The sequence below is a fragment of the Ailuropoda melanoleuca genome, chromosome 12, assembly GCF_002007445.2.
Source record: "Ailuropoda melanoleuca isolate Jingjing chromosome 12, ASM200744v2, whole genome shotgun sequence".
Lineage (NCBI taxonomy): Eukaryota > Metazoa > Chordata > Mammalia > Carnivora > Ursidae > Ailuropoda > Ailuropoda melanoleuca.
In genome coordinates, this window is record NC_048229.1 from 9324960 (window position 1) to 9349048 (window position 24089).

At 42.0% G+C, this 24089-nt stretch overlaps 1 protein-coding gene across 7 annotated transcripts in view; it reads right to left on the bottom strand.

The window, feature by feature from the left end:
- The window catches only part of HECTD4 (HECT domain E3 ubiquitin protein ligase 4), a 187781-nt gene that overhangs the window by 110895 nt on the left and 52797 nt on the right, over positions 1-24089 (bottom strand). For all 7 annotated transcript variants that reach the window (XM_034638583.1, XM_034638580.1, XM_034638584.1 and 4 more), the window contains exons 2-7: positions 21901-22418; positions 16745-16834; positions 16031-16161; positions 13178-13286; positions 12362-12500; positions 9390-9560 (exon numbers count right to left, since the gene is read on the bottom strand). In XM_034638583.1, coding sequence (XP_034494474.1) covers positions 9390-9560; positions 12362-12500; positions 13178-13286; positions 16031-16161; positions 16745-16834; positions 21901-22418 — 1158 coding nt within the window. The remainder of the gene's footprint in view (positions 1-9389; positions 9561-12361; positions 12501-13177; positions 13287-16030; positions 16162-16744; positions 16835-21900; positions 22419-24089) is intronic.

Below are 24089 nucleotides of genomic sequence, written 5' to 3' on the forward strand. Positions count from 1 at the left end.
CACTAGCTGAAATGGTTTTGTTGTTTCTTACTAACTCCCCACCCTAACGTGAGCTCTTTTAAAACAAAGGCCTGTTACCCTGCTACCCAAAGAGACGTAGTAGGTACTGGATTAATACCAATGAATGAAGGGCATCTCAGTCATCCAGATCATCATTCAAAGGAAGTAATAAGCCTGCGGGGAAAAGAGAAGGGACCTAAAGTGTCGTTACTATGTGGACCATATGTTTAAGAAGGAACTAAAGAGGACAAAATGGCAATAAAATCATCCCCGAATCTATCTAAAGAACAGCATTTATAGAGAGTATATATGTGGGGGCAGGAAGACCTCAGAACAAAACAGAAGATGTAAAAAACGTGCTCTGCAAAGGTAAAAAAGAAGTTATGGAAGATTCAGTTATTCTACAGTCTTAAAGGCCAGAGTCTAAGTGTCTTAGACTTCAAAAGCCTGTGACTCCAAGTGGCAGGCTATCCCACTGGCGGCCCCAGGGAACGACGCATCCTGGAGTCACGCCCTTGTTTAGTCCCCTCCCACGCGGACTCTGGCGTGGCCGGCAGAAAGCACGATGCAAGCAGAGGCTTGAGGAGCGCTTGCGCTCTTGAAAAGCTGGAGAAGGAGAGGTGGTCTTGACCACCACAGCACCAGCCAAGCTCCAAGCTGAATGAAGCTGCAGGTGTGACCTCAGCTTCACCCCAGAGAAGAATCGCCTCCCAACGGAGCCCCGCCAACCTCTAAGTCGTTACTGCTTGGGGTCACTTAGTTTTGAGGTCATTTTTTGAGAAGATAACTGAAATACCCCCAGTCAGAGGTTGCTTCACATTAATAGTTTGCTAGTCAGGTAGGGTATTCTCTACGTTCCCTTTCTTCACTTTGTACTCCTAATTATATTCCTATAGTCTACCTTATAAGATGATTAATTCTCTACTCCATTCTGAGTTAATCAGAAATCATTCTGAGAGACCAGCAAGCCAGTTAGATCCTGCTCCGATTACCTATTCATTTTAGCCAGCCTTCAGTCCTTTGGTTTTCCCTCAGTCCTAAATACCAATGCACCTGTTTGGTAGATCAAACTCAATGACTTTACATAAAAAATGACAACGGAAGTTGGTGGGATTCGAGGTGCCAAACACAGGTTTTTAATATTTAATTTCTGGGGGTGCCTGAGTAGCTCAGGGTGGTCAAGTGCCCAACTCTTGATTTCAGCTTGGGTCATGTAGGGTTGTGAGATCAAGCCCCGTGTGGGGCTCTGCGCTGGGCGTGGACGCTGCTTGAGATTCTCTCTCTCCCTCTCCCCCCACCCTGCACTCACGCTTGCACTTTCTCAAAAAAATATATATTTAATTTCTCTCCTGATCATAAAGCCAGTATATGGTCTCTTCTATAGCTGTTTAGTCTCTTTAAGGATCTTTAAATCTTGCTTTATTCTTGACCCAAAAGCTGCCATGAACTATTAAAGCCAGATCCTGCTCAAAACTCCAGGAGCTCCCCATGTTCCTTGGAATAAAATCCAAACACCTTGCAAGGCCCTACATGAAACGGCCCCGGCTACCTATCTGACCTTACCCATCACCACCCTCTCACTACTCACTTGCATGAGGTACAGAATGTATGTAACATGTGACCCTTGACTTCGAGGTTGTGAGTTCAAGCCCCACACGGGGCATAGAGTTTACTTAATTTTTTTTAACAGGAGGAGGGTGGCACCTGGCTGGCTCAGTTGGTAGAGCACGTGACTTTTGATCTCAGGGTCGTGAGGTGAAGCCCCATGCTGGCACAGAGCTTACTTTAAAAAAAAAAAAAAAGTATAACAAATTACCATTTGTGTAAAAACAGAAAAGGAAAAAAATATACATGTGTATTTGTACATGTTCATATTAGGAAGAACACAGAAGAAAGTGTTAACATTCTTTGCCTCTGGGGAGGGAAAATGAATTAGGAGGCAGGTAGGTGAGAGACTTTTGTATCATTCGAATTTTATGACTATGTAAATAGATTATTTTTAAAAAGTATTCAAAACAATGTACACTAAATCTGGAGAGCAATTTATCAGTACTTCCAAGTATCTGGGTGAAATCATAATTCACAGTAAACCTAATTCTTTCCAATAATTATCATTAGCCACATCTAAGTAGCAAATATTTATACTATTTAGAAACTAAAATTTTTCATGAATCAGAAAAGTAAAGAATTTTAGTATTCAGCCTTTTTTTTAAAAAAGGAAATCCTGGGGCGCCTGGGTGGCACAGCAGTTAAGCGTCTGCCTTCGGCTCAGGGCGTGATCCCAGCGTTATGGGATCGAGCCCCGCGTCAGGCTCCTCTGCTATGAGCCTGCTTCTTCCTCTCCCACTCCCCCTGGCTTGTGTTCCCTCTCTCGCTGGCTGTCTCTATCTCTGTCGAATAAATAATAAAATCTTTAAAAAAAAAAAATAAAAAAAAATAAAAATAAAAATAAATAAAAAAGGAAATCCTGCCATTTGTGACAACATGGATGGGCCTTGAGAGTACTATACTAAGTGAATGAATAAGATTGAGAAAGAAATACTGTATCATCTCACTTTGAAAGATAAAAAAATGTCAAACTCACAGAAATAGAAAAAATTGTGGTTGCCAGGGGTTGTGGGGGGGGATGGGAGATGCTGGTCAAGAGTACAAACTTTCAGTTAGAAAATGAGTAAGTTCTGGGCATCTAATCTGTAGCATGGTGACTACAGGTAATCACAGTGTATACTTAGAAGTTACTAAAAGCATATATTGAATGTCACCATCCACAAAGACACAAACGTGGTGAACACATGCAGTGATGGATATTAACGAATTTGATTATGGTAACCATTTCACAATATACACATATGCCAAATTATCACCTTAAAAATTTATTTTTTATTTGTCAGCAATACCTCAATGAAGCTGGGGGGGATGGAGAATTTCAGGGCTAGAACCCTTTGAATCATCTACTCAAACGCCCTCATTTTATAGATAAGCTTTTTTGTCTGGTTTGGCCAAGGCAGTTCATCAGAGGGCTAAGCCCTGTAATTTGTCATTTTTGAAGATGACTTTATCTGTTCAATAATTTAAAATTTTATTAATAAAGTTAAAAATACTTCAACATCCCCACAGTCTAGTCCACTACTACCTCCACCTTTCTCTCCTTTTCATGACAAACCTCTGGAGAGAATTAGCTGCTCTTCTCATCTTAACCCCTTCACCATACTTGACCAACTCCACCTGCCTTCACCGCAACCAGTCCCCACAACTGCTCTTGCTAAGTCTACTACCCACGGCCTCCCTATTCTCCATTCAACAACCTCTTTCAGCTTCAATCTTGAATTCTCAACAGAATTCAATGCTATTAACCAAGTTCTTTTTACAAAAATGTATTTGGGGGGGAGCTGGCTGGCTCAGTCAATGGAGCATGCGACTCCTGATCTCGGGGTCAGGAGTCTGAGCCTCACACTGACATAAAGATTACTAAAAATTTACTTAAGATTTTTAAGCCCATTTTTAAACTTTTAAAACAAAAAGGCAGAAAGCAAGCCTAGCTAGAGGCAACCAAATTTTTTTTTTTTTTAAGATTTTTGAGAGAAAGAGCATGAGCTAGGGGAAGGGGCAGAGGGAGAGGGAGAAGAGGGACAGGCACACGCCCCGCTGTGGGGAAACTGACAGGGGACTCAATCCCAGGACCATGACCCAAGGGGAAGTCAGATGCTTAACCAAATGAGCCACCCAGGCGCCCTGAGGCAACCAATTTCTGGTGCTTCCGTTCATCCAACGAAGATTTTGTAAACACCTACTGTGTGCCAAGCATTGTTGGAGGTGCTGGGGACAAAGCAGTCATCAAGAGAGACCCAAATCCCTGCCCTCCTAGAGCTGACATTCTAGGCCAAGAAGACAGTCAACAGATAAACAAATAAATGGATAGTAATGAGTTACAAAGAAAAATAAAGCAGGGTAAAAGGGATAAGAAGGGATGGGATTTAATTTCAAGTAAATTTAATTTCAATTTTATTTAGAAAGTAAGCACACGCACGAGCGAGAGTGTCAGGAGGAGGCAGAGGGAGCAGAAGAGAGGATCTCAGGCAGACTCAGCACTCTGCGTGTAGGGTCCAGCGTGGGGCTTGATCCCACGACCCAGAGATCATGACCTGAGCTGACGTCATGAGTCAGACACTAAACCAACTGAGCCACCCAGGTGCTCCACATATAAAATGTTTTCTATAGAATGGTAAGAAAGGTCTTTTTAATAAGGTGCTTATTGAAGCAGAGACCTAAAAAAAAGTGAAAACAAGCCACATGGTTATCTGCGAGAGGACAGCCCAGCACGACAGCCCCGAGGTGTGAACACACTTGGTGTGTTTGCAGGTGAGCAAGGAGGCTGGCTGTGGCTACAGCAGTGTGAGACACAGAGAGCTGTAGGTGCAGACAATAGTAGATGAAGGCAGGCCCACCCTGGAGGTCAAGCAGACAGCATTTGCTGACTAGACACGGAATTTGGGAGGGGAAAAAAGGATTCAAGAGTAACACTAAAGGTCTTGGGTACCTGGGTGGCTCCGTCAGTTAAGCATCTGACAGTCTCATGTCATGATCCCAGGGTCCTGGGATTGAGTCCCACAGTAGGTCACAGTTGGACTCTGCATTCAGTGGGGAGTCTGCTTCTCCCTCGCCCTCTGCCCTTCCCCCCGCTCATGCTCGTGCTCTCTCTCTCTCAAATAAAATCTTAAAAAGAAAGTAACACTAAAGGTCCCTGGACAGCGCTAGAAGGACACAAATGCCATCAACTGAAAAGGGAAAGTGTCCAGGAAGAGCAGCTCGGGGGTAAAATCAGGAGTATGGCTGGGGGCATATTTAGCTTGCAGTGAGGATCAGACTTCCAACTGGAAAAAGTCTCATATCCTGTGCACATACAAATCGCACCCACATCAATATGCAGCCAGAGCTCCGGGGACAGGTTCTGGCTGAGCAGATTTGAGCACCATCAGTACACTGAGGTGTTTAAAGCTACAAAACAGTAGGAGACCAGTCAGGGAGTAAGATCAGACAGCGACGGAAGGCATCCTGGAAACAGGTCTGGAAGCTCATAATTGTTGAGAGGTAGGGAACAACCAGTGGCAGGAGAAGTCCTATGGGTGCTACCACAAGCCAAATGAAACAGTTTCAAGAATGCGGGAGTGATAAACCACCTGAAATACTGCTAAAAGGTCAAGTAAAAAGACAAGGAAGTTGACCTTGAACTTAGTAAGGTGCAAGTCCCCGGTAAATTCGGAAGAGCTAGCTATTCTGGTGGCATGGGGTGAGGATACAAGACTGACAGGAGCAGGCTCAAGACAGAATGGAAGGAAAGAACATAAAAACAGTAAGAATAAACTCTTTCAAAAGTAGTGCTGTAAAGGGAAGCCAAAGATAGGAGAGTGGAGGTGGGTATGGGTCAAGGGAGTTGTTTTCTTCTTTCCCTGTAAGACCGGATATCCTCTAATGTATTTGTACCCTCTGGTGAATGATCTGTTGAGAGGAAAGCTGTTAATGTAGGAGGACAATTGCAGAAGGAATCCACCTCTCCCACCCCAACTTTTATCACACAGCAGGCAGTGAATACAGTATTCTGAACCTAGCTTTTTCTATTAAACAATGTAACTTGGCAATTAATCTACTTGGTCTATGCAGATCTGCCTCATACTTTTTAATGGCTATACAGTGTTCCATTCCATAGACATACCAGAGGCAGTAAGCCAGAGATCTGTGTTTAGCTTCCCAAGTCAGCATTTTAGAAGCTGCTCAACCAGTGGCTAGTGATGCTTACTTTATTTGATGAAAAACTTCAAACACACAGAAATAGAGAATAGTCTAGTGAACCTCCTTCCAGATTCAACTATAACCCAGATATTGCCACATGGGTTTGACCTGTCACTTTTTTTGCTCCAGCATTTTAAAGCATATCTCAGACACGTAATTCCACTTCTGAATACTTCACTACGCATCTCTCAAAATGTGGACATTCTTATAGAACTACAATGCACATACTTAAAAAAAATTAAAAATAATCCCTGGTTTCATTTAATATTCATTTTATATTCAAATTCCAAATTGTCTCTAAAATGTTTAATGGTTTCAGACTCCAAAAACGATTCAAAGGTTGTTCTTTTAATCTAACGCAGGCTCCTTCAGCTTTTCATTTCATACCACTGACAGAGGCTATTTTAGTTGTTCTATTTCCTCCAGGGCAGGTCTGGGCTTTTGATTGTAATAACTACATGTCTAAAAATATCTCCATTGCCTTACACTTGACGGACCCTTTGGATGACTAACTTCTGGGCTGGAAATCAGTTTCCCTCAGAATTTTGAGAGCCCTACTCTGCTTGTATATCCAATAATGCTACTGAATAGGATGGGGCTTTCCTTATGCCTCATTTGTACAGGATTTTTATCTCCAGAAGCTTCAGAACCTTCTCTTACCCTGATCATCTGAAATTTCAGGATGGTGTGCCACGGTGTGGGCATTTTTCATTCGCTGTGTCAGGTACCGGCTAATCTAGACACCAGGGTCCTTCAGTCTGACATTTCTCTTGTATTCCTTCTTTGTTTTTTGTTTTCTTTTTTCTATTACTATGACTTTAGATGGACTGCTCCTTACATTTTTTATCTCTTCTCTCCTATTTACTGTTCTTTATTCTATTCTGTCCTACTTTCTAGGAGATTTCATATCTTTAACCCTTCTTTTTTTTCCCCAGTGTTGACAACCATAGTCATAATTCCAGGAGCTCTTGCCCATTCAGATCTTTTCTCACGCCCTCCTGTGTTGTTGTATGAATGCAAGATCTTCTCATAGCTCACAGGGTTAGTGTTTACCAAGCTTTATTCCACTGCTATTGGCTGTTTTTCTGATTTTTAGTGTTCATACTGGAGGTCTTCCTCATTGACCTAGATTCTTGGTTGTCTGCTTTAAAAAAAATTTTAATACAGTACTTTTTAAATGTGCACAAAAGAATAATAACAAGCTCCCTCATGTACTCATCACCTGGCTTCAATAATTAAGAAAAAAAAATGCTGGCAAAATAATGATAATCTATTCCTCTTCCTCTCCACACAAACCTCTCCAAAGTTTGGGGTTTTGTTGGGTTGGGGTTTGTTTTGTTTTGTTTCTGGGTGGGTTGTTTGGTTTTTGGTTTTTTGTTTTGTTTTGGTTTTTTTGTTGTTGTTGTTGTTTTTGTATCTGCTCTTTTTAAAACAGTTCAGCACTAATCAGGAATGCTGTGCACATGGTCGAGGCTTGCTTACTGGAAGACGTCACTTGTGGGTGATTCACTAGGGCAGCAAGACTTTTCCTTAAATGAACCCCAAAGTCCGTATATGGAGATCTTTTTTTCCAGAATCGTTCAATTTCTTCAGAAAATAAAGTCCAGTCTTTCACCTAGGCAGCCAGTATCTGAGCACAAATGTGTATGCCAGCAAAAGGGAGGACAATTCTTTTTATTAACTTTCAGCCTATACGCCTCTCACCATGGCTCCACGACACACCTCGTGCCTCCAATTCCCAAGACTCTCCAAGATTGGTAGGGGTGACTCATATCTCTTCCTCTCGGTTTTCCCCTAAACATACACGCACTTCAAGTCTAGGTTTGCCTCCCACTAAGAGACAGGAAGGGACACTATCTCCATCTCCTAAAGAAGAGGAATGAGAGATGCAGGCTAGAGCTGAGGAACAAGAAATACAGGTTTTGCTGCAAATTACAAAGACAAACCTCTGAAAGAGGAACAAAATACATTATGAGGAAGAAGAAAGAGTAGGAATTGGACCAAACCTCATCTACCGCAAGGAAGAAAAGAACACAAAATATATGGAGTGCATACATCAAAAAAATAGCAATAAAAGCTTTTTAGAGAAATGAAGGCAACCACCAGAAGAAGGGAAAGTGGAAACCATGAAAGTGAGTGCCTTCGAGAAGCAGCCCTCGGAGCAGCCAGGGTGAGGGGCTCTCGCTTGTCACATGTCAGAGAAAGGGGAAATTCTTTAATGTTTTCCCATTATACTTAGGATGAAGACCTAAATCATTTAGCCAGCTGGTAAGTCTGTTAAAAACCACAACAACAAAAAGCTTTGCTGACAATTATGAACACACGTTCCAGTAGTACAACCTCTAGCAGACCAATTCAAAGACTCACTGTGGCCGGAGCATCTTATAAAAAAGATGATGAGTAAACTGAGAAACTACATAGAAAAAGAAGAGAACGGACTTTATGATACTGGACTCTTGACTGACGGTTAGCTGGCAGATAGGAGATGGGTTTCCCAGAAGAAGTTTAACTCCTACTAAAATTTATTCAAAAATTACTTCAGTGTTTTTTTTTTTTTTGAGGAATGCAAATTTCTTCCCAGAAGGAGGCTATAAATTACATCATTAAAAAAATGTTTTGTCACAGATTGGCTTGGGGAAATTTTTTCTTTTACAGGTCTCCAACAGAGGGAATGTTCTAGATCATTGATGTTTAATACAGAAGCCAGTCACATGTGGTTTCTGAGCACTGGAAGCATGGCTAATATGACCCAGCAACTAAAGTTTTACTTAATTCTAATTTAAATTTAAATAGCCACATGTGGCTACAGGCTACCACAGTAGACAAGTACAATTCTAGTCTACCAGGGCTCCTACTCTCGTCTCCCCTCTGCATTCTAGCCACTCTGGCCCACTGTCATTTCCTAACACACACATGCTTGCTCCTGCCACAGGGCCTTTGCACCTGTGGTCTCTTCCTCCTAGAATGTTCTCCTCTCCCCTACTCCCCAACTTCTTCATCTGGTTAACTACTATTTTTCCTTCACTACCTAAAATTATCTTATCTGCTTATTTGCTTACTTCTTTATGGTTAATTTTTGTCACTCCACCGCTACGACTGTAACCCACCCACCAGGCAGAATAAAAGCTCCATCAGAGCAAGGATCCTGCTCACCTCGCCCATCCCTGTATTCCCACCACCTAAAGACAACACTGCCTCACAGTAGGCAGTCAGCTAGTATCTACTCAATGAATACCTTCTCATGGTTTTAATTATCCTCTCTCAGAGACTCCCAATATCTACTATAGTCCCAATCTTGCCACTGCAATTTAGTTCCACATTTCCAACAAGCCCCATGAGCATTTCTACTTGAAAACCCCCTTGTCTACACATTATTATCATCTGCACCCTGTTGCTAGATTAGACTTCAGAAAGCTTGGCTTTATCTGTGTTGTACAACTCCAAACAAACTTCCAAAGAAATCCAAAAGAAAAACCAATTTTGAGGCAAGAGTGGACGTACTGTACATACTCCAACTTTCTTGGGTCCTTTGTAAACCAATATGGTAAGAAACCAAATGAAAATTTCTCTGCAAAGACACAAAACGAAAGAGTGAATCTTACCACAAGTTCAAAAATGTCCATGAAGACAGAATGTCCCTTAGGTGTTTTCTCATTCAGACTGGCAGGAGACCAGATCCAATAGAAGTAAGTACCATCTGAAGAAAGGTGCACAGTGCTCATGGTGCTGCCAACAGGGAGATGATTGGCTGGCATTGGCACCATCTGGCACACCTGGCCATGAAAGGGAAGAAAACTTCATTAGTGTGACATACAACCTCCGATTAATTCTATCAGTTCATCACTAATGCTATTAAGTCCAAGATCAGGACTCAATAGGATTCCTGGTCAGAATAAAACTGCTACCTCTAAGAGATGAAACTTACATGACAACAATATAAAAACTCATTCAATGGGCCATGCAACAGATAAGCGGCCAAAGTATCTGATCTGCTAAGCATGTGTGTTTTATCAAACACTAAAAACAAAGCTTTAGAGAAATAGTACTTGCTGAAATGTCCTAAGTATTCCTTAGTAAGAATTTCAGACGATTAATTATATTTCCAAGGATAGGTACTATACCTTATTTACTTTTATATCCCAGCACCTAATTCAGAATCTAACTCAAAGTTATTCAACAAATATGGAAGGAAGTGAAAAAGAGGGCAGAAGGAAGACAAGAGGGGGGGAGGAGAAGGGAGAGAAGGGGAAAAGAGAAAGTAAACAAAGGCACATGTAAGACCCTAACCCAGCACATGTAGGCTTAGTGAGAGGCACCAAGTCCATTGGGAGGAAAAAGACAAACACCAATTCTCTGTATCAGACACGAAGGCATGTGTTTCCAGTACTAACCATCCTTCAGTTTCAGTATAACGAATGAGCTTTGCAACACTTCACATTAAATGTGTAGTTACATACTCATTTTTACTGCAAGAGAAAATCCCTTCAAATAAGAGAAAATGGGGACCCAAAAAACTGCTGACTAGGTTTCTCAAAAATGCTGAGGGAAGGAGCAGAACTGAAAATCCCAAAATAAAAATAATTCGAGAAGGTCGGATGCCTTCGGGAACAGTGAGAACCACTTTCAGTTACTCCATCTCTCGGGTTGAGTCACTCATTTTCCTAAGGTTACTTCTGACCCTTGAACTCATTTCATATGAACTTTTTTCCAGATTTGTTTTGTCTGTTTCAAAAGTTAAAAAGTAATGCAGTTGCTGTAACCACATTTTGGAACTTGTAGTACCAGGAAATCTAGAAAGTTGAGAGCTACTGATTGGCCTAAGTTAGCCCCAAATTGGTCCAGTGCGCATCACCTACTTAGCGAAAATACGGTTTTCTTGGGAAAAAAGAAAAAAAAAATCGAAGTTTTTGGAACAAAACAGAGGAAATGGACATTACCTCAAATAAAAACCATGTCCCAAGATTAAAGATCTGTTTAATTCCCAGGCTTATAATTCTACTTCAAATAAATATAGGACATATTCTCATCTGTCTGCATTTGTAATAAAAAATGAAGTCAAGGGGCGCCTGGGTGACTCAGTCGTTAAGAGTCTGCCTTTGGCTCAGGGCGTGATCCCGGAGTCCTGGGATCAAGCCCCACATCAGGCTCCTCCGCTGGGAGCCTGCTTCTTCCTCTCCCACTCCCCCTGCCTGTATTCCCTCTCTCGCTGGCTGTGTCTCTCTCTCTCTCTGTCAAATAAATAAATAAAATCTTTAAAAAAAAAAAAAATGAAGTCAAGGGCAGCCTGGGTGGCTCAGTCAGTTAAGCATCTGACTTCAGCTCAGGTCATGATCCCAGGGTCCCGCTCAGCAGAGAGCCTGCTTCTCCCTCCCCCTCTCGCTCCCCATGCTTGTGCTCACTGTCAAATAAATAAATAAAATCTTTAGGGGAAAAAAAAAAAATGAAGTCAACCGAGCATCTATTTGTCAATTTGTTCTTTTTATTCATCTAACAATTATGAAGCAGCTACTGTGTGCTTTGAAGATACAACAGTGAATAAGACTCAGTCCCTGTTCACCAGAAAAGGCACAGGTGAGTGACGACAAAAGGAGATGCAGCATCCCACTGGTGTCCTGCATGGGACTACTCCCAGGGCGGTCATGCCACAGATGGGACCTCTAACCATGAAGTTCATCTTTGGTTGAAAGGCAGAAAGATATAATGTGAAAAATCCAAACTCTAGTGCTGAGAACCATGGGTTCAAGTTCTTATGCTTGTGTGACCACATTATTGTGTGGCCTTGGGCAAGCCCTTTAACGTCAGAGCTACATTCCTTCATTCAACAATAAACACTTGCTGAGTGCCTACAATATGCCTAGCCTTAGCTGCCTTGTCTGTAAGATGAAATAGCCATCGTTCTACCTCACGTAGTGCACGTAGTGCACGTAAATTGCCTAGACCAGGGCCTGGTGCAGAGACACTGACACAGGGCAATTACTATTATCAGCATCAATCAAATGCTAGGCACCGTGCTACACTCTAAGCACACAAAGATAGGTAAGACAGAGTCCAGACTTAAAGGTATGCACTGTAGTGGAGAAGAAACAAGAGCAGGTGACTGCAGCATAATGCAGCAAGTGCTGGGATACAGTGCTATGTCTGGACGCACTGAAGATGAGCTCTGAATCCCTAACACATAATGATTTTATCCAAACTCATTTCAAGGCTCCCATTACCACAGAAAGGCTGTTTAGAGTAAATCAAATAAGGAAATGATGTCTTCCCAAAATAGATCTGGCAGAAGAAAAAAAAAAAAAAAAGACAGCTAGTATGTATGCCATCTTTGGCTCTCTTTTTTTGATCATAAACATTTGTTGATGGTCTTAGGAACTCTTCAAGAGCACATTCATGCAGATCATGTGGGGAAACTCTAGATATCAGAGAAAAAAACCTAATGCCCAAATGGTGACAATTAAAAGGATGCCACTATGGTGGGAAACTATATCAATGGTGTTCTTACTCCTTCTGATGAGGTCAGGAACTTCCCTTACTATCTCCAAAATATAAAAGACAATGTCTTGGTTTTCTTTTTTACCTGAAGGGTATTCTGGTCAATGACCTGGAAAAGGGAGTGAGGTTTATTATCAAAAGATACAGGCCGGTGGAGAAGACTGCCACTGCCAAAAGCAACCCATCCTGGTTCCAGCTCCTCATTCCGGCAGTACACGAAACCTCTGCAGAGGGGGGAAAAAAAAAAAAGTATACAGGCTGAGTAGCCAGGCAGTGTTCAAAACCATGCAATGCACTACACAAACATTTTCCACCTAATTTTTAAAAATGACTAAGTATGCAAAATATCTAAAGGAGAGTAAATATAGTACATTAACATTTTGTGACTGACAAACTACAGCAAATATTAATTTTCCACAACAAATTAGAGAGGAGACAAAGTTAGGGAAAAGATCTAATTAAATATATGTAAGAATCTCAAACTGTGGTTTCTTTTGGCAGCAAGTCACAGATCTTGTATCCCAACTGCAAAGCACTGCTAATCCAATGTGAAATCCAAGTACAAAAAGACTTAACTAGAAAAATGGCCATTCATCAACATGGAGAAGTCACTAATATTATAGTAATTCTGATCATAGAGGAATTTCTGGCTAGAAACAATGACCTGAGGGCTACCAAGCTCTTTCGAGTCAAAACAAAGCTGAAATGCATTAACAGAACAAGAGCCTACTAATCCAAGAAAACCTGAATTACATGAAGTTGTTCAGACTTATTTAGTTACTAGTCAGTCTTGGCAGGGGGTTGGGGGGTGGATATACCTCCAAGGTATCTTTTTCATAGAGATTTATATAAGGAAGGAAATGTTCCAACCAAACCATTCAGCAAGTTCCATGCAACTGACCTGAGAGTACCATGTAATCCAGACCCCAATTTGCTTACTCCTCTTCCAACTGAGTTAGTAGTATACAGGTAAAGACCATCTGCCGTGAGACAGCGCCCCAAGTCAGCATCTGAAATCGTTTTTTCACAGGTAAATTATATACATGCCTTTTCTAGTGAAATTACAAATGTGCTTTTTCTAATGAAAAAGCCATTAGGAGGTGGGGTGAGGGATAATCCCCCACCTCTAAAATAAATGCTTCAGTGTGACTTCCAGGAAAGACGGTTCCAACCCCCAAACCAAACATCCAAAATGCAATGTGGGATCAGGAACCAAGATCAGAGAAAGAGGTCAGGTAAATGAGAGCAGGAGAACTTGGCTCTGCCTGCCAAAAGTTTTCTTCTTTTTTGAATAGCAAAAATAGTGTCAAATTTATGCGTTCCTAATTCTCATCTGAAATGACTATGACCACAGTACTTTCACTAATGATTCTATAGTTTAAAAGGTGTGAGCTGTTAGGAGCTGTAGGCACTTATTAGCTGACCTTGGGCCTCTTTGTACTTCAGTCTCTTCGTCCGTAAGATGAGGATAATATGTACCTCAAGAGTCACCGTGATGGTTAAATGAGATAACGCAAGTAAACACCCATATGCTCTCTGCTACAAAACCACTGCTCCATAAATGGCAAATGATGTTATGTGGAAATACCAATGAAATACATGGAACTAAAACCTGCTTCTGTGGACTTTCCCTCCAGCCACTATGTTTCCCCTTAGCTGTATCTTCTGCCGGCTAAACAATATCGTTCTACAGAACCATGAAATGGTTTACTAACTTCCCGTCTAAAGAATCTGTCTTAAAAAGAGAGTTTATAAAACTTTGGGTATTTTCATGATCATTTCACTATGTTTGTCTACTACTTGTCATATTAAAGGAAACCCAAACCACAGTACTAATAGTGAATATGCTGTTAAGAATTCAGTCTACTAATCCAAGACAACTGGAACTTTAACTGTTTGAGGAATCAGTAGCTGCGAGTAATCATTTCTAAAATATTATCTCCCTCCTTAAATATGTTAACTTGAAACATAAATATTCATTTATTCACCCCTCTTTAGATTGAGGCTCAAGGCCTTCTGAGAAGTCTGACAAGGGGTAGGAACGAAAGGGATAGATTAAACAAGATTGGCCCTGAGTTGATACTTGTTGAAGCTGAGTGACCTAAGGCATTCTCTCAACTTCCGTATGTGGAAGATTTCCACATTAAAAATAAGATTACTTTTTAAATTATAAAGAAAAATATTCTCAGGGCAGCTGGATGGCTCAGTCAGTTAAGCATCTGCCTTTGGCTCAGGTCATGATCCTACAGTCCCAGGATCGAGCCCTGCATCAGGCACCCTGCTCAGCGGGGAGCCTGTTTCTCCCTCCGCCCTCCTCTCCCACTCCCGCTGCTTGTGTTCCCTCTCTCGCTGCCTGTCTCTATCTCTGTCAAATAAATAAATAAAATCTTCAAAAAAAAAAAAAGGGGAAAAGAAGAGAAGGGGGGAAGAGAAGGGGGGAAGAAAAAAGAAAAGGAAAAGATTCTCTAGGTGGAAGCAAAACTAAAGGTACAAGAGAGTGAAAAACAAGTAGATCACCTTAACACCATCAACCTCAGTAAGAAACTACTCCAAGGGAGATATTAAAGGAAGTAAAAGGGAGAAAACAAAGGGGTTTGGGTTTTGTTCGAAGATATCAATTTCAGCCTATGATGTTTAAGAACTTCTTGGGTGTTGCAGGCTTTTTGCTTCTCCCATGGTCTCTAGTTGTGTCCTATCCAAAAGTCTTTCCTGTTCCTCTTACCAGCTCACATGACTATTTGCTACAACAGTGGACATGAACAGACAGAGGCCCTGGGCTGAAAGGTGCACAGGTGGCCTGCTGCTTAGACTGCACCCCATGCCCTTCTGTTTGCCCCAGAAGTCTGCCCCCGTCAAGGGTTCTAAATGAAAGGGTGGGCAGAGTAGGCTCTGAATCCCATACCTAATTAACATCAATTTCTTAGAGATTCATTTTGAGTCTTTCCATAAGAAAACTGGATGTTTTAGAAACAATTTCCTGGGGTGTTTTAAATTCCTATTTCATCAGTTATGTAATATTTAATGATATAATCATAATACCAGTTACAACAGCAAACAGGTTTGAGAGCCGGGTGGACTTGGCAAGCCGAGCAGCAGTGCGCACACCACCTAGAAGCGGCTGGCCTGCCGTGCCATGGCCCCACTCAGTACATCTACCACGCAAAACAGAGGGGCCTCCTTCATCCCACAAGTCAGGCAAGTGAAGGTCAATTAAGAGCGCTTCTGCCATTTTCAGAGAAATCAGAATAAACGGATATAGAATATTCATGAAAGTATAAAAACATTTTAATCCAGACCATTTTGTTAAAGGAGATATTAATTCATGCTCCTTTGAACAATCCCGTTCTCTCCCCGCAGCCTCCCCCCTCTTTTTTTTTTGGTTTTTAGGAGGGGAGGGTTCATCATCCGGCTTAGGCAGCAAGACCTGATACTCTGTTCACAGATACAAAAATTCAACTTGAGGCTCCCAGGCTCAAACACAAATATGTAGGAGTCAACTTAAGTAATTCATGCCTCCTTGGCTAAAGTATATGGATGATACCTTTTCTTTGCAATAGCAAAACCTATCCATTTTCTTACCTGAGTATCATCTTTTACACTTTTACTGATAAAGTAGACAATGAACACACTGTATAGGAACCTAGCACTTCTAATTAAAAGGAACACAGTTCTACCTAAATCATCTGCCACAATTATCTAAAACCACTCTTTCCACATCTTCATTTCAATCACAGGAACAAAAACCCCTACTTACCTTTATTTTCAGAACTGGAGCCAGTGTTGCTATCTGGTGCGGGCAACATGTCTTCATAGCCCCAGGATACTATGTGTTTGCCACCGAGCAAACAGGAAGGGGATCCAGGCCCCCCTTCCAAAAGCAACAGCCTAAAAATGGGGAGATGAAAGAATCATAAAGACACTGAGACCATCCATTTCAGCAAGAAAATGAAAGTCATCTCACAGAGCAGACAACTAAAATAGGTTTATACAAATATACATCTGGAAAAAGTATTCGTGTTTTTCAATTTAATTACAAAGCAGTACTTACAGAAATGTCATAATAAAAGTACAGCTGTGTGTAAAATGTATAGGTTTTATACATACGTGGGGTGGGGGGTAGGGTATGAATTAGGCATATATAGCAAAACATTAGAAGTGGTTCTCTTTGAATAATGAGATTTTGAATGATTTTCAGTTTCTCCTTTACGCCTCAACATTTCTTAAAGTCTAAGAATTCATTATAAGCTATTACATTATTTTAAAAACCCACAAAATAAAAAATGAGAATTAGCATACTCTAGGAACACTTCCAAAGAGGGAAGAGGACACAAACAAAATTCTTAAGATGAATATACTTAAAGTATGAATCATTCATTAATGAGTTTATCAACAATCTACTTACTAAAAGGCTTTATGCACAAATGTCCCTTATGTGGAGGGGGGTTAAGGATCCGAAGTGATAGCTTACCTATATAGTACATCGGCTACAGGCAAGGACCCCAGATCAGTCTGTTTCTGTAACAGATGGACCGTATGGACAAAAGTTTTCAGAGATCCCCTAAAAATAAAAGGAGGGAACAGAAAATCGTCAAAATTGAAAAGCCAAACAACAAGGTTAATTTTATTAACCACATGAGACGGTTCCAAAAGGGGTCTATCTGCTTCCACAGCTCAGAAGACCCGTTGTACCAAATATACTGGATGCTTACAGATGACCACTGGTTCATACAAAAAGTTACTATGTGAGTGGCACCAATTATGCCAATTAGGATGTTCTCCCTGCATTTGTAAAGGTAAACAATTTTCTCCCAAAATAAAGGTTCAAGGGGCACCTGGGTGGCTCAGTTGGTTAAGCATCTGCCTTTGGCGCAGGCTGTGATCCCAGGGTCCCGGGATTGAGTCCCGAGTCGGGCTCCCAGCTCAGCAGGGAGTCTGCTTCTCCCTCTCCCTCTGCCTGCTGCTCTCCATGCTTGTGCACTCCCTCTTGCTCTCCAAATAAAAATTTTCCCAAAATAAAAGGTTCAAAACACAAAAAAACGTGGCTATTATGCTTCAGTACCGTTTCATGAAGTCCTTCTCTAGTCTAGAGGAGAGATTTTACAGAAGGGGTTATACTTAAAATCTAACAGTGTTTCCAGACTTCATTTTTAAGTACCTTTAAGTTCACCCACTTTTTTTTAAAGATTTATTTGCGAGAGAGAGAGAGAGAGAAAGATAAAGAGAATGTGCAGTGGGGATGGGCAGAAGCAGGGGTGGGGAGAGAGAAAAGCAAACGCCCTACTGAGTGGGAAGCCCAATGTGGGGCCCGATTCCAGGATCCAGAGATCATGACCCGAGCTGAAGGCAGACACCTAACCAACTGAGCCACCCAGGCACCCCTAAGTTCATCCATTCCACATAACATCTCCCCAAACGCCATCACATTAAACATGACTGCAAAGGAACACAATTTATATATTATGTACATATACATACATATATATATATATCTACACATTATATATATGTATGTGTGTATGTGTACGTGTGTGTATATATGTGTGTGTGTGTGTATATATATATATATATATATATTTTTTTTTTTTTAAACTAAGACTACCCTCAATGTGGGGCTCAAACTCCCAAGCCTGCGATTAAGAGTCACATACTAGATCGACTGAACCAGCCAGGCACCGCTCAGATGAGTATCTTGTGCTTAGAGGTGTTTCTTCTGCTTCCCTTGCTGTGAAGCACGGGACAGTAATGCTTGCGGAGCTCACCACTACCCAATTTTCTTTTGGTTCCCAAGGCTCAAGATTCTGGGAGATCTAGAATATGGTCAACAGGATCTAAAAGAAGGTGCTTTTAAGAAGCACAGGACTTACCTGGCCAGACCCCAAGTATAAATCACCGCAGAACATTTCCTGAACGAAATGATCCCCTGTGTTAGATAGGCTGACTTTGGATCGCTACCTTATTCTCTTAGCCAAGGCTTTAACTGCTAGGTATCATATGCCTCAACCCCAAAAGAAATGGAATACCTGACACTGGACTGAGTAGGCTTGAAGTCCTCTTAATTCCCCCTTTCACTACTTCTGGTTTCAAAGAATCAAAACCAAAGAACAATACGAAGCGGGAAGGCAGCAGATAGGGTCTGAAAGCTCAAGTTGGGAGTCAGGCCACTCACCAGCTGCACCATCTCAACCCTGTCACTTAATTCCTATGGATTTTTCCTTTTCCATCTGTCCAACAGGGCTATCTCCCCGGCATGCAGTGAGGTTAAAATAAAAGGACAAAAGCACACTGGAACATTTAAGACCATTAAACCAACTATAAGGTATTATAACCTGCCAGACTGAATCAAACTTTGAGAATAAAATTTAAACTCCTTCCATGGCTCCGGAGCCCTTACATGACCTGAGCCCTGCCAAGCTCCTCTCCTGCCCCTTTTCTCTACCACTGCATGGGGTAAGCTTGGGGCTTACCATGCCATCCCCCTCAGCTACCCCAAGCACTGAAAGAGCATCGGAGTTGTGCCACTTGCTGCTCTTCTGGACCTGAACACACCATCACTGGCTTTTTTACATCTGGCTGGCTCTTTCTCCTTATCCTGGCCTCTGCTCAGTGGTCACCTCTTCAGTAAGGCCTTCCCTGGTATATCCAGCTAATGTTGTCCCACCCTCCACTTTGTCATTCTCTATCAGAATATCCTGGTAGGTCTTCTTTTAAGTGAATATCCCTCTGAAATTATCTTATTCAGGTCAACTTTGGAATTCGAGGGACCAACCACCTTGCTCACTGTTGTATCCCCACTGTCTAAAAGAGTACCTTAGGGGCGCCTGGGTGGCTCGGTCGTTAAGTGTCTGCCTTCGACTCAGGGCATGATCCCAGAGTCCTGGGATCAAGCCCCACATCAGGCTCCTCCGCTGGGAGCCTGCTTCTTCCTTTCCCACTCCCCCTGCCTATGTTACCTCTCTTGCTGTCAAATAAATAAATAAAAATCTTTTTTAAATAAATAAATAAAATTAAAGAGTACCTTGCACACAGTAAGTGAGCAATAATTAATTACAAAGTCAATCACCCTGAGTCCAGTCAACTGCAAGGTTTGAAACTACAAATCACTATATTCTGAAGAACCAGCAAGGTTCCTGGAAAAGATACTTAATAAACTGGTTGAGCAAATAAACATATTCAAAATAACTCTTTGAAAATGTTTTGTCTTTGAAAGCATCAATCTCAAAAGCTCAATATGTCCCTAATAATTTCATTAAAGTAGATGACCCAACTGAAAAGCTTAGGACTTCTGAAGTAAAGAAAGTCCAGAATGAGGTGACAATATTAGCAATACGACGTAGGAACCATCTTTAAACACAAAACAAAAAACACCAAGAAGAAAATAAAAACATTCATTTCAACATTTCTGAGTGGAATTTGGAATCTCAAGCACATGAAACAATTTCAGTAACTTATCAGATTGAATATGGGCACAATAAAGTTTTTTGATTCCATGTTCAATAAATAAATATGTTTAGGGGCGCCTGGGTGGCACAGCGGTTGGGCGTCTGCCTTCGGCTCAGGGCGTGATCCCGGCGTTATGGGATCGAGCCCCACATCGGGCTCCTCCGCTGTGAGCCTGCTTCTTCCTCTCCCACTCCCCCTGCTTGTGTTCCTCTCTTGCTGGCTGTCTCTATCTCTGTCGAATAAATAAATAAAATCTTTAAAAAAATAAATAAATAAATAAATAAATATGTTTAAAACTAAGTTGATTATTCCTAACATTCCAAATCTGTCTAAAGATAATCCTACCTAAAAGAAAATTTTCGGTGTGCCTGGGTGGCGCAGTTGGTTAAGGGTCTGATTCTCGATTTTGGCCCAGGTCGTGATATCAGGGTCGTGGGATTGAGCCCCATATTGGGCTCTGCACTCAGCAAGGAGTCTGCTTGAGAATTTCCCTCTCCCTCTGTCCTTCCCTCTGCTCATGGTCTTGCTCTCTAAATACTTTAAAAAATTTTTTTTTCTAAAGTAAATTTTCTCAAAATGGGATTTTAAAAAAAGATTTAGGGGCACCCGGGTGGCTCAGTTAAATGTCTGCTTTCGCTCGGGTCATGATCCCGGAGTCCTGGGATCAAGCCTCATATCGGGCTCCCTGCTTAGTGGGGAGCCTGCTTCTTCCTTTCCCTCTGCTGCTGCCCCTGCTTGTGTTCTCTCATGCTCTGTCAAATAAATAAAATCTCTTTAAAAATAAAAATCAAAAAGATTACCTATTTGAGAGCAAAAATGCGCACACATGCATGGGGGAGAGGAGGGGAGGGAGGAGCAGAGAGAGAGGGAGAGAGAGAGAATCTTAAGCAGACTCCCCAATGAGCCTGACATGAGGCTCAATCTCACAACCCTGAGACCATGATCTGAGCCAAAAATCAAGAGTCGGATGCCCAACTGACTGAGCCACCCAGGTGCCCCCCAAAAAGGGATTTTTGTATTAATAACAAGTCTATTTAGGGCTTGAAATGGTGTTCTACAAATGCAAACTATCAATCTAATATAAAGCCTTTCCAGGAAAACTTATTTCCGTGCTACCCAGTAACATCTCCAGAATTAAGCTCATGTCAAGATTTCCGCAATCAACCACAGTCTTCAGGGATCTAAAATTCGGCTATGACAGTTTGCTCAGGGTGAAGAAAATGACAAATATTGGTGCCATTCTGCCATAGCTTGAGATCCAACCGTCTGAAGGTGGACTCTGAAACCATAAAAATAGGGAAGAAGTCTTATAACCAAGAACTTCATAATCTTCCAAGAAGAATTTTCCTACATATGCTTTGCTTAAAAAAAAATACATAAAGAAGAAGAAGAACTCTAAAGGGAAGACAGATTAGTGACATTAATTAGTGATACTAATCTGTCAGGCCACAGTCCTAATTGGTCTCTAGACAACTAGCTTAGAGGAAAGCAAGGGCAGTGAACCATTTTCTCACAAAAATGTGCCAATGATCATACAGGTTACTGGGCAGGAGAATGTAGAGACCCTCTCCTGGAAAAGTAACTTCAACATTTCCTATTGATATTAGCTCAATAACAACTGCTTACACACAAAGGATGGCACACTATTAAATCTGGACATATACAGAGAGATCTTTCAGTTAAACTAATGGAGGCAAGCATCGTGGTCCAGAAATATAATTTGTGACCAAGTCTGCGTGACTGAGGTAATAACCCACTCACTTACTGATACACTCCTTATAGACACCCACAAAAAAATATTAAAAGCTCTACCAATTTTCTGACTGTCCTTCCAGGAGAAATATAGATATACCATCCTCCGCTAACTGCCGGACCTAAAGCACTAATCATGTAGGGGGTGAGCAGATAACGGCAAGGGTTGGCTCTCCCTTTTAAGCGTTTCAGCTTTATCACAGGATGGCAGACAGCACACACTTGAACTTAGGCTCCAGCTCAGGGTCCTAGTGCCAAGTTTTGGTGAAAAGCATCTTATGCACTGTCAAGGCTGTGAAATTCAGTACTGCCAACGAAGGACTACTGGTTGTTAAGACTTCCATCACATACGCTTGCCTCTCACTCATCCACCCCCGCCCCCCAGCAGCAGCCGTCACAGGGCCACCAAGTCGTACATAAGTTGGTCCTTACCTGGCACATGCCAAAGCCACCAGAGCAGCAGCAGCATTTTCTTTTTGCTTATGTGGGATGTGTCGGCCTGTGTCAGAAGTGTCCTCTAGCCAAGAGCACAGCAAAGTTTCAATTCCATTGAGACAGTCAGCAGGCTCCTTGGTCAGGCTCAAAGGCTGGCAGTCTCGAAGGCAGTTCAATAGCACCTCAGCAGTTATGTTACAGAGAGAGGGGTCCGTTCTGCTCTGGGACTGAATGAGGGGGAAGACCAGCAGGAGCCCCATCCGAGATGTGAAGGGAGCTTGCTCGGGTTGCTGCAACAAGCCCTGGCGTTTGAGCAGAGCCAACGTTTCTTCATCACCCGAACTTTCTCTTTCATGCTGTTCTTCCAAGGCCAGCTGGCGCTGGGCATTCCACAGTCCTCGCAAGGCATTCAGGCGGTATTCCAGCAGGCGGGCATAGGCATTGCTCTGGTTCCCACAAACAGAGCGCAAACGTTCGGCTAATTCCGTCGGGTTCTTGGTCTCAAATGTTAAAATCTAAGGGAAGAAACAATAAAGAAGTTGGTATGTACTCTTTTCACCATGGCTTTCATCTATGGAAGCAAATATATCCAATAGTATCTGAAAAGAGCCCACATAAATCATCTTAATTGGGACCAAATATGAAAATATGTGCTGCAAAGCCAGGTGTTTGCTGGAGATTTTTTTTTTCATGGCGTTTCTGCTAGTGCTCCAATTAAAAAGTAATATCAGACCCAAGTCAAAGAACCCAAATCATGAAAACAGTTAAGTGTGGAAGTCAGAAATTAATTCAAGTAATTTATTTTAGAAAATTGAGGTGTAGGGGCGCCTGGGTGGCAGAGCGGTTAAGCGTCTGCCTTCGGCTCAGGGCGTGATCCCGGCGTTGTGGGATCGAGCCCCACATCGGGCTCCTCCACTGTGAGCCTGCTTCTTCCTCTCCCACTCCCCCTGCTTGTGTTCCCTCTCTTGCTGGCTGTCTCTATCTCTGTCAAATAAATAAATAAAATCTTAAAAAAAAAAAAAAAAAGAAAATTGAGGTGTAGGTCCTTATTAAATGCTTTTGAGTTACACAGTAAGTCTCTAACTCCCATTACCAGGTGGACTGTAAGTGAAAAGCACAAAATTTTATCTTCAGAATCGAACGTACCTACTCATAAATGATTGATATTGTATTGTTCTTTGATTCTGAAGAACGCTCCATTCTTACTACTGTTAACCGTTATTTCAATTGGTGACATGGATTAGATTTATTCAGTTCATACTGATAGAGGGATCACTACTATTTTCTTGCCAAAACATACAATTACCAGGAGGCCTCTAGACTTTCAGCAGGTAGGGGAATAAAACCATTAAACCCTTAATCCTAAGAAAGGAACCAGCTATCAAGATAAAGAATTAAGCTAACTTTATGATGCAAAAAGTTTATGCATAGAACTTCAACTAGGTTAAAATGAACAGACTACTGTAAGCAACAAAGGAGGGCACTCTAGGGGCAAGCACGTTAAAACAGACTAGCAGGCGCCAGGGTATCTGGTTCTCAGTAGACCAGAAAGTCAGGGTGAGAAGAGGTTTGAAATAAAAGCAAAGACGCGTCATTGGCACTGACACTTTAAAAGGTTATGGATCACTTTCTCTCAGAAAACTGCAAAATACTTTCACTACCTGAAATTTTGCCCTTAAAAACTGTTAGCCCAGGGGCGCCTGGGTGGCACAGCGGTTAAGCGTCTGCCTTCGGCTCAGGGCGTGATCCCGGCGTTATGGGATCGAGCCCCACGTCAGGCTCCTCTGCTGTGAGCCTGCTTCTTCCTCTCCCACTCCCCCTGCTTGTGTTCCCTCTCTCGCTGGCTATCTCTATCTCTGTCAAATAAATAAATAAAATCTTTAAAAAAAAAAAAAAAAAACTGTTAGCCCAATAAAACAACAAGAACTTCCAGAACAGGGGCACCTGGGTGGCTCAGTTGTTAAGCATCTGCCTTTGGCTCAGGGCGTGATCCCAGGGTCCTGGGATCGAGCCCCGCATCGGGCTCCCTACTCTGCTGGGAGCCTGCTTCTTTCTCTCCCACTCCCCCTGCTTGTGTTCCCTCTCTCGCTGGCTCTCTGTCAAATAAATAAATAAAATCTTTATTTAAAAAAAAAAAAAGGGCGCCTGGGTGGCGCAGTCGTTGGGCGTCTGCCTTCAGCTCAGGG